The sequence below is a fragment of the Anguilla rostrata genome, chromosome 19 (genome assembly GCF_018555375.3).
Source record: "Anguilla rostrata isolate EN2019 chromosome 19, ASM1855537v3, whole genome shotgun sequence".
Classification (NCBI taxonomy): Eukaryota; Metazoa; Chordata; class Actinopteri; order Anguilliformes; family Anguillidae; genus Anguilla; species Anguilla rostrata.
Genome location: NC_057951.1, coordinates 2,597,160 through 2,610,878, shown reverse-complemented (window position 1 = coordinate 2,610,878; position 13,719 = coordinate 2,597,160). Strand labels below are relative to the sequence as shown.

Genomic DNA, 13,719 nt, shown 5'->3' with positions numbered 1-13,719 from the left:
ACAGCCAATGTCTGCTGAAGGGCAGAATCCAGATGTTCCGGACCAGAGACCCGTCTCTGCTTCCCCCCCCCAGCCGCTCTTCGAACAGACCCGTCGCCTGCAGCGGTCCGTTAAATCAGACACAGGACGCGTGGCGCGCCTCGCCCCGGCCCGGGGCTGGGAGGAGTCAGAGGCGTCCCTATAGTTACACGGTGATGAGCACCTGGAAACTGTGTCCATTATTTTTGAAGTATTATTTTTCTACGTATGAGGACTTCCAGGGTCTTTGAGGAGCACAAAGACATCCCATTGCAGGCACACGAAAGGGCCTCCAGGTTGTTCTGCACTGAACATTACATTACATTACATTACAGGCATTTGGCAGAGGCTCTTATCCAGAGCGACGTACAACAAAGTGTAATAACCATAACCAGGAACAAGTATGACAAAACCCCTAGAGAGAAGTACCGGTCCAAGTGCAGGGAACAACCGCATAGTTCAACTTGGACCCTGATGGTTAAACTGATTAACACTAACAACGAGAACGGCAACAAGTGTATGAGAACACACTTACAGCAGCCTTCAGTGGTTCTCATAATCGGTCTCTATACCTGGACCATCGGTCAGAGCAGACAAACCTGAAACTAGCTGAACGTGTCACTTTCTCGCAGTACTGGGCCACACTTGGGCCAGCTCCCTTAAGAATGAAGACCCTCTCAGCATGTCATTAAAAAGCTTATATAATACGTAACGTGAAAGGTCAAAGGTGGAGGAGTTGTGGGGCCCGGCAGTCCAGCCAGCGCTGATCCGTGACCCTGAATAAGACACGCTTTGGGGAGCACTCCCTGAAACCAAAAGCGGCTCCGCTCCCTCAGGCGTTACTCGCGGTCAAGTTTCACCCGATGGCTGTTCAGGGGAAGCCATCGGTTGTCCCATCCTGTCACCCCCTGTTTCGTACGCCTGTCACTGAGGGTGGTCGGTGGTAACGAACATTGGTATTACGCTGCAGGCACACAGCTGAAGGATTTGAACAGGCTAGAACACTGGTGTCTGGTCAGTGGATAATGGAGTGAGAATGGAGATGGCAAACATTTTGAGGCTAAGGAACGGGGCTTGAAACAAAGGTGCAGGTTCGATTCCATCAGGAAGCACTGGCCGTTGTCACCAGCAAGAACGTCCTGCATTGTTCAGTCATCATTTCCAGCATGTGATATGGATACACAGTAACATGCATGTAAAGTGTGAGATCGCCGCTGGAATAAACGTTGCTAAGATCCTGTACTGGGAATGTGATGAATGGGGCATATTTACATATCAAAATGATGCACATTTTTGGTAAAATACTTGCAGTTCAGCTGTCAGCTGAGTCAGTGGCTCTCAAACTCGGTCCCGAAGGGAAACCCTGTGCACTATTCGTTTTGGTTACAACCGCAATTGCAATCCCAGATTTTTAAGAAGCTGTTCAAGTTTACTTAATTAGACGCTTTCCATGTTTTAAAGGGATTATTTACCTTCTCATGAAATAGCAGTGCACGCCACGAAGACCAAAAGTCCCATATTCACATTGTGTTTTACTGCAAACGCTGAACCATTGACTGAGGCGAATCAACAGGCTCCTAACTGGTGAAGGTGATTAGCGAAACCTTGGCCACTGAACCAGCACGTTTGGAAGGAATAAGAGAAAGATTCAATGACCCAGAGCGACTGGATAAATAGGCCAAACTGCATGAAGTAATAAGACTGAAAGAGGAAAAAAAAAAAAAAAATTTGAAGAAACAGCCTAAACACTTGTGGTCAACACCCTTAATTGAGCAAGAAATTGGTCGTAACAATAGCCAGAATGCATAGGTGTCCCCCAGGACCGAGTTTGAGAAGTTACAGACTGGCAGTAAAAAAAAAAAAAGCCATGCCTACATAGCACTGGGGTTTAGTGCCTTCCAAGCAGCAGTATACTGTATTAGGCTCCCCTTCACAATATTACTGGGGCTGCACTGATCCAGCTAAAACCTTCTATCCGTGTCCCCTACAGCCAGAGGTACCTGAAGCTGCGCACTCAAGAGCATCTTAAATTCTGCCAGCAGGTTACTCCTGAAAAACTGCAGGGCAGGGCTGCCCAACCCTGTTTCTGGATATCTACGGTCCTGTAGGTTTTCACTCCAACCCTAATGAAGCATACCTGACTCTACTAATTAGCAGCTCAGTGAGAGCTCCAGCTGTTGAATGTGGCTTGGTGTGGCTTTGCTAGGGTTGGAGTGAAAACCTACAGGACAGTAGATCTCCAGTGACAGGGCTGGAGTGAAAACCTACAGGACAGTAGATCTCCAGTGACAGTAGAAGTGAAAACCTACAGCACAGTAGATCTCCAGTGACAGTAGCAGTGAAAACCTACAGGACAGTAGATCTCCAGTGACAGTAGCAGTGAAAGCCTACAGGACAGTAGATCTCCAGTGACAGTGGGCAGTGAAACCTAAGGGACGGTAGATCTCAAGGACAGATCAGTGAAAACCTACAGGACGTAGATCTCCAGTGACCAGTAGGTGAACCTGGACGGTAGAACTCCAGGAACAGGTTGGTAGCCCTGCTCCTAGTGCTGAATGAGGTGTGGCTTTGTTAGGGTTGGAGTGAAAACCTACAGGACAGTAGATCTCCAGTGACAGTAGCAGTGAAAACCTACAGGACAGTAGATCTCCAGTGACAGTAGCAGTGAAAACCTATAGGACAATAGATCTCCAGTGACAGTAGCAGTGAAAACCTACAGGACGGTAGATCTCCAGTGACAGTAGCAGTGAAAACCTACAGGACGGTAGATCTCCAGTGACAGTAGCAGTGAAAACCTACAGGACGGTAGATCTCCAGTGACAGTAGCAATGAAAACCTACAGGACAGTAGATCTCCAGTGACAGGGCTGGAGTGAAAACCTACAGGACAGTAGATCTCCAGTGACAGTAGCAGTGAAAACCTACAGGACAGTAGATCTCCAGTGACAGTAGCAGTGAAAGCCTACAGGACAGTAGATCTCCAGTGACAGGGTTGGGCAGCCCCATGGCAGAGGCACGCTAAGATGCTTGACGTGTGCTTGAATGGGAGACATCAGAGGGTAACCAGATCGTATGAAATGGTAATGATGGCCAGTAGGGGGCAGGTTTCTCTCACCCCAATGCCCCAGGAGGTGCTTTTGGAGTGCTGTAGAACCTGCCATGAGTTCCCCAGCTTGTTTAAATTAAGTCCTAGGGCCTCCATGTGCATGCTGGGTTTTGTTCCTGCTGATTTATTTGTAAATTAGTGTTTTTTTTTCTCTTCTTTTTCTTCAAAATAAATAGCATTCCCAAATTATTTTACTTAAATTGGTTTAACATAATGCAGGCAGGGCTCAATTTGCTTTGTCTTTGCCTTTGAAATGTAAAATGATTTAGATTCAGGGAACAGGTGTTAACACCCATTTCAACAAAGGTCCGCGCTGATTTCTCCTGTCGCACTATATTTTAATTGATTAATAATGTAACATCTTTTTTAAGAAATCGTCAGCATACGTTTGAGAACTGATTTAACATGCATTCTTCATGACATACGTAAAAGAGGGTAAACAATTCATCATTAGACATTTAAAGTGTCTAACCATGAACAATGAACAGCTCATTGCAATTAAGGAGTGGGATTTGGACTGAAAGCAATGCGGTTGCTCAAGAAGTTTAAAATCCCCTGCTCTAACCAAAGAAAACGTACTCAAAAAATGTTATTTTAGGTAACTGAATACTTGATGCCCAAATAATGTTACATCAAACGGCCACTAGAGGGAGCTACAGATTTGCACCTGGAAACTATCCCTCCAGATGTCACGATATTTCTTCTTTTTGCAGCCTTCCTCATATTAAGACACTATGCAAGGGGGAATCAGGGCTGCTAAAATGCTGCCTGAAAACAGACACAATCTACAAATCGAGGCTAAGAAAGGACAGGACCATACAGCCTTCATTTCTAATAGGAGAAACGCACAGGTCTTGAACTTCAAACGTCTTGGAAGAGTCCTACATTAACCAGAAGAGGGCAGTCATGCTCCATTCGGATTTTGCTGAGCAGAACACAGTCAGTATAACTGTAACGAAGCCTAACAATCCCTGAAAAGAAAATATTTATGCTGGGTTGTCTTGCTATTGCTCATGTCCATTCCATATCCCCATATTTAAATTCCTAATTTCCTATTTTTAAATGTATTATCATATCCCGATACCCTCAATAGCATTAAACCACGTCTCTGAAAAGTACAACTATATTGGCTCCTTTGTGTACTAACATTATTCTATTCATTTGACATGCAATAATTCAATTTAACTGCTGTTCTAGGTTGGACAGTCCATTTCTGACATTTGAATGTTGGAATGATGCTGAACATACAGTCAGGTCCATAAGTATTTGGACAGTGAAACAATTTATCATTTTGGCTGTGTACGCCACCACAATGGATTTGAAATGAAACAATCAAGATGTGATTTAAGTGTAGACTTTCAGCTTTAATTTAAGGTTTTTGTCAAAAATATTGTAGAACAATGTAGAAATTACAACCATTTTTATACATAGCGCCCCCCCAATTTTAGAGGCTCAAAAGTAATTGGACAAACTAACATAATCATAAATTAAAATGTCATTTTTAATACTTGGTTGCAAATCCTTTGCAGTCAATGACTGCCTGAAGCCTTGAACCCATAGACATCACCAGACACTGGGTTTCTTCCCTGGTGATGCTCTGCCAGGCCTCTACTGCAGCTGTCTTCAGTTCCTGCTTGTTCTTGGGGCGTTTTGCCTTCAGCAAGTGAAATGTGTGCTCAATTGGATTCAGGTCAGGTGATTGACATGGCCATTGCAGAACATTCCACTTCTTTGCCTTAAAAAAGTCTTGCGTTGCTTTCGCAGTACGCTTCAGGTCATTGTCCATCTGCACTGTGAAGCGCCGTCCAATGAGTTTTGAAGCATTTGGCTGAATCTGAGCAGATAATACCTATACGCTTCAGAATTCATCCTGCTGCTTTTGTCAGCAGTCACATCATCAATAAATACAAGGAAACCAGTTCCAGTGGCAGCCATACATGCCCACGCCATAACACTACCTCCACCATGCTTCACAGATGAGGTGGTATGCTTTGGATAATGAGCAGTTCCTTCCCTCCATACTCTTCTCTTCCCATCATTCTGGTACAAGTTGACCTTTGTCTCATCTGTCAATAGGATGTTGTTCCAGAACTGTACAGGCTTTTTTAGATGTTTCTTGGCAAACTCTAATCTGGCCTTCCTGTTTTTGAGGCTAACCAATGGTTTACATCTTGTGGTAAACCCTCTGGTGAAGTCTTCTCTTGATTGTTGACTTTGACACAGATACACCTGCCTCCTGGAGGGTGTTCTTGATCTGGCCAACTGTTGTGAAGGGGTTTTTCTTCATGAGGGAAAGTATTCTTCTGTCATCCACCACAGTTGTTTTCCGTGGTCTTCCGGGCCTTTTGGTGTTCATGAGCTCACCAGTGCGTTCTTTCTTTGAATGTACCAGATAGTTCATTTGGCCACACCTAATGTTTTTGTTCAGCAACAGATTCCAAATGCAAATGCCACACTTGAAATAAATTCAAGACCTTTTATCTGCTTACTTGTAAATTAAATAATGAGGGAATAACACACACCTGGCCATGGAACAGCTGAACAGCCAATTGTCCAATTTTAGTCCCTTAAAAATGGGGGGACCACATATAAAAAGTGCTGTAATTCCTACACCATTTGCCCGATTTGGATGTAAATACCTTCTAATTAAAGCTGAAGGTCTGCACTTTGAGCTCATATTCATTCATTTAACATCAACTCCAATATGCTGTGGTAGACAGCTAAAATAACAATAACTTTGTCAATGTCCAAATATTTATGGACCTGACTGTATGGACCATGGTGCGCAATGCGGGCCATTTCTTATTGACACAGGCTGTAACGTTAACCCGCAATAGTAAAGAATGACTACTGCACAAACAATAGCTCCAAAAATAGGTTCTGAAGACCCACTTTGCTTTTTGTTAGCACCATCTCTTGATCGGTGCATTTCAGTTCTGCTGGGTATTTTTATTTTATTTCCTTCCGTTAACATAATTTAACACAGTTGCGTGCTTGGCTTCTTGTCATTTGCTTTGTCTTTGAACTCTTCATTGTCCACACATTGGTTAGTTTCAGTGGTCATCTGTCCACAAATTAAACCCAGCTGATTTCACCTGCTCAAATAAAAACGTAACCTCTTTCTACATAAATAATCTCTCATATGGTTCACTGCAGAAAATGAAGGCATTATTTGCTCTGACTGATTAAAAGTCATGGATGTGAATACAAAGCATTTATTACTCATCACGCACTTAGATATTTCAGAAATAATATGGCCTTAATATGCCCGACTAGCATGACATGTGACTTACTAAGAATAATAACAATTGGAATGGAAACCACCAGCATACACTGGAGTGCCCCAGGACCGACTTTTGGGAACCACTGACTGATTGCATGACGTTCATTTTCACACGAACTTCTAGCTTGCCCTGTAAAACACGAGTTCATTCCGTAACATTCGCCTATAAGCGCCGCTATAAAATGTACCGAACAAGTGCATAGCTTGGTATTTATTTTTATGTAACCTTCATTTCCACGGGTTTGCCTCTCTGAGACAAAACATCTCTTTTTCAATACAAGATAGCAGCATCAGTAACAAAGCAGAAGTTGTTTCCTAACTCTTCTTCTTATGGTAGGCCTATATGAACGCGGTCAATGGGCTTGACTTTTAAATTACAATTTGTCCAATTTATTGTTAGTTGTATTTATTTCAATATCGATGTTCGATACAATCCGTCTTAACAGCTATGCTATGAACTTACATGACTAAAAAATAAGTAGCTATAAAGCTAACATTTCACATTGTTTGTTTACCTTCAGTTAGTAGCCTCGCCTATAAACATTGAAAAAGTCACACAAAACCAAAGGAAACAATTCATAAAATATTAACTTAAACTCGTATGTACGCGTCGTACCACTGTGTCTCAAAAATAACACGTAAATCATTTCAGAGTACCCTTTCAATTCATTTATTATTTGTCCAAATGTTCTTACCTTTCCCAAAGCACTTCACGGTTTCTTTTGATTATGCGCAATTGGTGCTGATGTCGTGCACGTGCTGAAGTGAGGCTAAAAGCGTCAACTAGGATGCACCCACGAAGAGAGAGAGAGAGAGAGAAAATACCGCAATAACCATATACCAAATATTTATCACTAATGAAGTAGCGGTTGCTTTATACAATACAATACTTCGCCTTGAATGGCTGGGAGCATAGTTGCACTGTAACTTACAACATTTAATTACATTTTTAAAGACAGAAGTTACTTTCTGCCATTCCTCTTTCTGGAAATTGTACTGCATTCCGCCAACCAACTGCTGTAATAATGTAAATCTATAGTAAATGAATTAACATATGACACATTGAGTCAAATATTTACGTAATTTAGTGAAAATGTCAACCCACTGTACCTGTGTGTGTGTATGGGGCGCCGTTTAGGAAAAAAATAATCTATATTGTGTAAAAATGTAATGGTTTCTGGGCATATATATTGATTTGATATGGTATGCATTCATTTTTCATTGACGGATCTGTCGGTTTGTCATCTACGTTTATATTGGTTTGTCACTGACGCATTTATTAGTTTGTTATTTATTCATATCGGTTTGTAATTCGTGCGTTTATTGGTTTGCTTGTCATGCATACCAGTTTGCTTTACATGCATATTGGTTTCATATAGGCATGTGTGGATTCAGAATTCACACATATATTGGTTTGTTGTTTACATCCAAAGCACTTTACAATTGATGCCTCTCATTCACCCATTCACCCACACACACACACACACACACCAACAGTGAAAGGCTGCCATGCAAGGTACCAATCAGCTCGTTGGGACCAATTAGGGGTTAGGTGTCTTGCTCAGGGACACTTCGACATGCCCAGAGCGAGGGATTGAACCAGCAACCCTCCGACTGCCAGACAACCACTCTTACCTCCTGAGCTATGTTGCCCCCTTGTAAAGTTGCATTTTCACCAATTATCTGTCTCTTTCAAAATGTTGGGATTTGCCTGAATTTCGTTGTATGCACCAGTACAATGACAATAAAGAAATTCTATTCTATTCTATAAGATACCCAACTGGATGGCAAATTCTTTTTTCGTCATTAGTTTATAAGAACCTAATATTGCAAAACTGGAAAAATAAAGAAGCACCTACACTTCAAAAATGGAAAACATTAATTAAATATTACTTGAGTATTGAAAGGACAATGTCGGAGGACAGTAACAAAGAGAAACAATTTCTAAGATGTGGAGCTCAATTTACGAAGCTCTGTAGATTGAGTGGAGCAGGAAAATCACCCAGCATCCGTACATTTTAAGGAACCCTGTGTTTCGTCTTTATTTTGTTCTGTTTTGTTGTGTGTGTGTCTGTGTTTGTGTGGGTGGGGATGCAATATTACCTGCGATGACAACTATATGAGTCTGTATGGTACTTGTGGATGAGTAACTTGAACAGGGTCAAATCAAATAACTTGATTTCTTCAAGAAATGATGATTATGTATCATATTGAAATATTATTTGTATTGTATTCAGACCCTTTCTCACTCAATAAAAAAAAAATTTAAAAAAAAAGCTATTCGCATCGTATTGGTTAGTCATTCATGTATATATTGGTTTTCTATTTGCATATCTATTGGTTTGATTGTCATTTATATTGGTTTGCTTCACATTTATATTGTGTGTAATAGATGTGTAAATACCAAACCAATATATAAGCAATAATTTCAAACCAATATTTGCGTGAATGACTAACCAATATGTGTGTCTATCAAACTAATGTCCATGTGAAGTAAACCAATATAGATGACAATCAAACAATACATGTGTACATACAGTGTACATACAAAATCAATATGTGCGTGAATGACTAACCAGTGCTCATAGCAAACCAATATATATGTGAAGCAAACCAATGTTCGTGACAATCAAACCAATAAATGCGTCAATAACAAACCGATATGCAAGCATAACTGTCAAACCCAGGGCCGCCAACACGGGGGGAACACGGGGTCAGTTGTCCTGAAGCAAACCGCTACGCATGACAAGCAAACCAATAGAGGCACGAATTACAAACCGATATGAATAAATAACAAACCAATAAATGCGTCAGTGACAAACCAGTATAAAACGTAAATGACAACCCGACAGATGCGACAATGAAAAACCAATGCATATCATATCAAACCAATATATGTATGCCAAGCAACCAATACATGTTTACACAATATGGATTATTTTTTTCCTAAACGGCGCCCCGTGTGTGTGTGTGTCTGTGTGTGTGTGTGAGTGAGTGAGTGCGTGAGTGTGTGTGTGTGTGAGTGAGTGAGTGAGTGAGTGTGTGTGCGTGCGTGCGTGTGTGTGTGCCCATCCTCATGCCATACTTGCACCCAATACAAAATGTAGGCTACCTAACGCACGGTCCATTTACCAAGGGCGGTTGAAAACATGAAAAAACTTTTTTTTTTAGAAGAAATGTTTATTTTAACAACTGATTACATGCCGAAAAAGTCTAATTTACAGCAGCAGGTATTCATTCACATCCAGTTCCACCGAGAGTGTCGCAGGCGCGTGCGGATTGGCCGGGTGAACGCAGCCATGCTACCCGACAGACACCGTATTGTGTTGCGTTGAGAAGTCAAACAGCCATCCTCGGTTCGCTGTGGGAAAAGCACGATTGTATACTGTGCAGTATCAGTCCAAAAAGTGATGCACAACAAATTGGAATTGCATACCAAAAGATGCCATTGCTTAAGACTGTGCCTTTGAGGGAAAAAAAATATTTACACCTTTGAAACGGGTAAATGTGCTCTGCATTTGGAAGGGCATCTGTTCTTTTGTTTCGTTTACACACAACATTAATAGATACTAAATGATATAGAAAAACTAATGCACTAAAATAGCATTCACATGCAATTTGTACATTGTCTTACTTGTTGGACCATGACGGGATTTTGCTTATTCATTTATGTATTCACTTATTTATTTTCAAGAAATTCACAGCTACTTTTAAGGGAATATATTATCTTGCAAACAATACCAAATACATAGCAAATATTCACTTTTGTGCATTTGAAATTGACACACGAGTTTACGTTATCAAAGTGATGCAGAAAATGATGACCGATCTCAATTGCCTTTGGCTGTAAATCCTTGGTGTTCAGCTCTTTTTAAGGGCTTCAGCATTAAAGGGTCAGGAAATAATTTTCACACTGTGAAATGTACAATGCATTTTTCCTTTAAATTCCCTCTAAAAATGTCTATATCGAAGCAACAACCTAACAATCCGACTGGAAATGTGTGTGATCAGGGTATACTTGCTCGTGAATGGCGATCGCGATACAGTCGTCCAAAACACCTGTAAGGACGTAAGTTAGCGTTGTCCCTTATATAAGTTCCTTCTCCTTTAATGTACAAACACCATTGCTTCCGCACATTAGTTCACATATTATATTATATTTTTGTATCATGGTGTTAGCGAAGCTGCGTGAAAGGACGCGGCTTTCAGCCCATGGAAAGTAGTAGCTCAGATGGCTGGCGGTGGCAAACTCGGAGCTGTGACCCTACATTAAGCTCTCGGCGCTTTTCTGCCATAATGCGGTCTGCTCGGCATAATGACAGCCGGAGCACGCCCTCACGTCCTCCTCGTCCCCCCAGTCATCCACTGAGGCCGAGTCGCGGGGAATGCACTCGACGCTAGCCGCTCTCAGCTGCGTAAATGCATTAGGTGTTTTTTTTTTTTTAGATTAGTGGCATTAGATTACGACAACACGGTATGTGTTTGTGGGTAGCTATTTTGTCAGGAAGAAAGTGTAACTAATGCATTTGAAACACAAATAAAAAAATGTTAAAAAACCTCCCTTTTTCCTGCTATTTTGGGGTGGGGTAAATGCTACATTTTTTGTGTGAGCTATGAAGCTATAAAGAGTGGATCCAGTACTAGTTCATTTTGTCATATTATGTGAATGTTTTTCTGTAATTGTTTTTTTATAAAGAAACTGTGCTGTTTGTTACAAACTAATCTGTTTGCCCAAAAAATCAAAACAAAACAAAAAAATAAAAAAATACGGAAGTGGCTACTGTGTTGGTTTGACAGTGCAAAACTGCATAATTGGTCCATCTCACTGACAGATATGTAACACATATTAATATTGTAGCTTTTAGTATTGATACTTGAGTGACAAAGCACTGTTATTATCTTTTCAATATGAGCCTTTCCACAAAACAATGAGGAATAAGTTACACAATGGTGTTTGGTTTGATAGATACAATAATGTATATACACACACAAATAACAGTATACTTTTCAAAGACAGATTACCAATATACATGTGTTGGGAACAACACGCTTGTGAATATACCGCAGAATTTTCTCAGAAAAGATAGAACATATCCAAAATAACTTAAAAAAAAAAAAAGAATGTTCAAATTATTGAGTGGCACGTGTAAGAATGTTGAAAGCTATGACCACACAAGGACGCAGTAGCCGCCTGACAAGGAAAGGAAATGCACAGTTAAAATACAAGTTAAACTCTTCCAGAAATTTCTTTTAGATAGAACTCTGTTGACGTAAAAAATAAAACATTCCTTTTTTTTCTGAGTCTGAAGTTTGAGCAGCTGTTCCGACTCGGAAGAGCTTATTCCCATCAGGGACACAGATCAACCCGCTCATCGCACCCGAGCGCCGCGTCTGGCCATCGCTTGTCCCGAGGGTAAGACCTCAGCAGACAGCTCGGAATAGTCAGCTCTGAAACGCGGGACTGTGAGGGGGTAACAGCTCCGTGTCCGAAGACAGCGACGTCTCATTACAAATACTGACGACGACGTTACGGGTGTGGACGGGTTGCTTTTGTCAGGTTTGAAAGTCTTTGTTCCATGCTGCATAGAGCCTGTTTGGTGATATATACACGGTTTAGTACTCAGGCCCTTCTTCTGACCGGGAGAAGGACGAGCACGCGGGACTTTGTTTAAAACTAGGGCGGCTGAACACCCGGATAAAATGGAACTCCCGCAGTGATTTTGGCCTCAGAGTCGCTCTCCGTCTCCGTCTCGCAGGACGCGTACGCGACTACGCAACGCGCTTTTCCGATCGCGGAGGTCCACCTCGCCAGGTTCCGCTGCAGTGACTGGCATCTGTTCGGGCGATAGTGGCCACTCCTACCTTCAGTTAAAACAACCAAACAATGAACAAAACTAAACTAAAGTCCCCAAAGCAATGTCTGGTAGTCTATTTACATGGTCCGGTTGACGTTTTGTCTTCTAATGCTCCTTGAGGGCGGTTAGTCAGAAAAGGGGAGGGTGGGGCTGGGGTGTGGTTTCTGGAGGTGATGGTGGTGGTGAAGGGGGGCGCGTGGGGGGGGGACAAGTGTGATTGCGTCTTTACCGCCAATGCCATTGTAAACATCTTCAAACAACGCAAACCACTTTTGGAACGGGAGCGTATCGCATTTGTTTCCAGTTGAGTTCTCTTTTCAGTCTGCTCGGAAGGAGTCCTGTCTTTCGGTGAGGGCGGGGGAGGGAGCGGGGGAAGGGGGGAGCGGGGAGGCGAGGGGGAGGTCAGACGCTCCTTGGCGCCCTCTCCAGCTCGTGGGTCCTCCTGTTCCGGCCCTTCTTGTTCTCCTGCAGGTGCTTCCACTTGTTGGCGTGCGCCTGGGCGGTCTGGACCCTTTGCCTTCGCTGCTTGCGCTCCCTCTTCCACACCTGCTCGCAGAACTCGTCCATGCTGTTCAGGTTGGGGTGGTTGATGAGGGACATGAAGTCCCTGTACCACAGCTTCTGCCCCGCCCCGCGCCCCCCTGCCTGGGCCTCCCTGGCCCGGCCTCCGCCGCCGCCCCCCTCGCCCGCCTCCTCGTCCCTGTGCAGCAGCTCCTCCAGGTGCTCGGCGTCGATGACCTCCAGCGTGACCTGGAGCAGGGTCTGGATGAAGCCGTGCTCCACCGCGTGGCAGTAGTACTTGCCCGAGTCCTTCCTGTGGAGGCTGCGGATGAGCAGGCCTTGCTCCGTCCGCACGAACCTGTCCTCTGCCTTTATCTGCAACGCAGACGGCAAAGGGCAAAGGTCAGAGGTCAAACCAGGTCTCCACTCTGTGTATACACTGCCGTGGATTTAAGGCTCTGTATTGTCGTTCAGATTATATTAAAATAAAGTTTTGGTTTATGTGTTGGGATCTGTAATTCATGATTCGACAGTGAGCCAGCTGAGCATATAATGATCCAGCCTGATTATCTAACCAAATGTGTGAAGGTCATTTACTTATGGTCATTTAGAATAACCACTCCTTGTGTTTTCAGCTGTTATAAATTCTTCTCTCTGTGTTAAATCCATTGATTTAAAAACATGTGATGGTCATAGTAAAGTAATGGAAAGACCCCTGTTGTGAATTTATGACTCACAGCTAAGATGCTGTCAGATTAATTCTCTGTTGACAACCGGACAAAAACATTCCCAACCATATCAAGAATGTGAAAAACAGGCCAGAAAAACAGAATCATGGACTCTGTACTTGAATTGGAGACCATCTATTGTACACCTGCTTATGAGTAGCTTCAGTGACTAGCTATGATCAGCCATTTTGATTATGGACCAGTCCACTGTCAACTATACAACTATAAC

The 13,719-nt window shown here is 42.6% G+C and overlaps 1 protein-coding gene across 1 annotated transcript in view; it reads right to left on the bottom strand.

Moving 5' to 3' along the window:
- Positions 1–11,536: 11,536 nt before the first annotated feature.
- LOC135245645 (semaphorin-3A-like) overlaps positions 11,537–13,719 on the bottom strand; it is a 50,058-nt gene continuing 47,875 nt past the window's right edge. Inside the window, exon 17 of the mRNA XM_064318818.1 lies at positions 11,537–13,137. Within this exon, the coding sequence (XP_064174888.1) occupies positions 12,664–13,137 (474 nt within the window). The 3' untranslated portion in view covers positions 11,537–12,663. The remainder of the gene's footprint in view (positions 13,138–13,719) is intronic.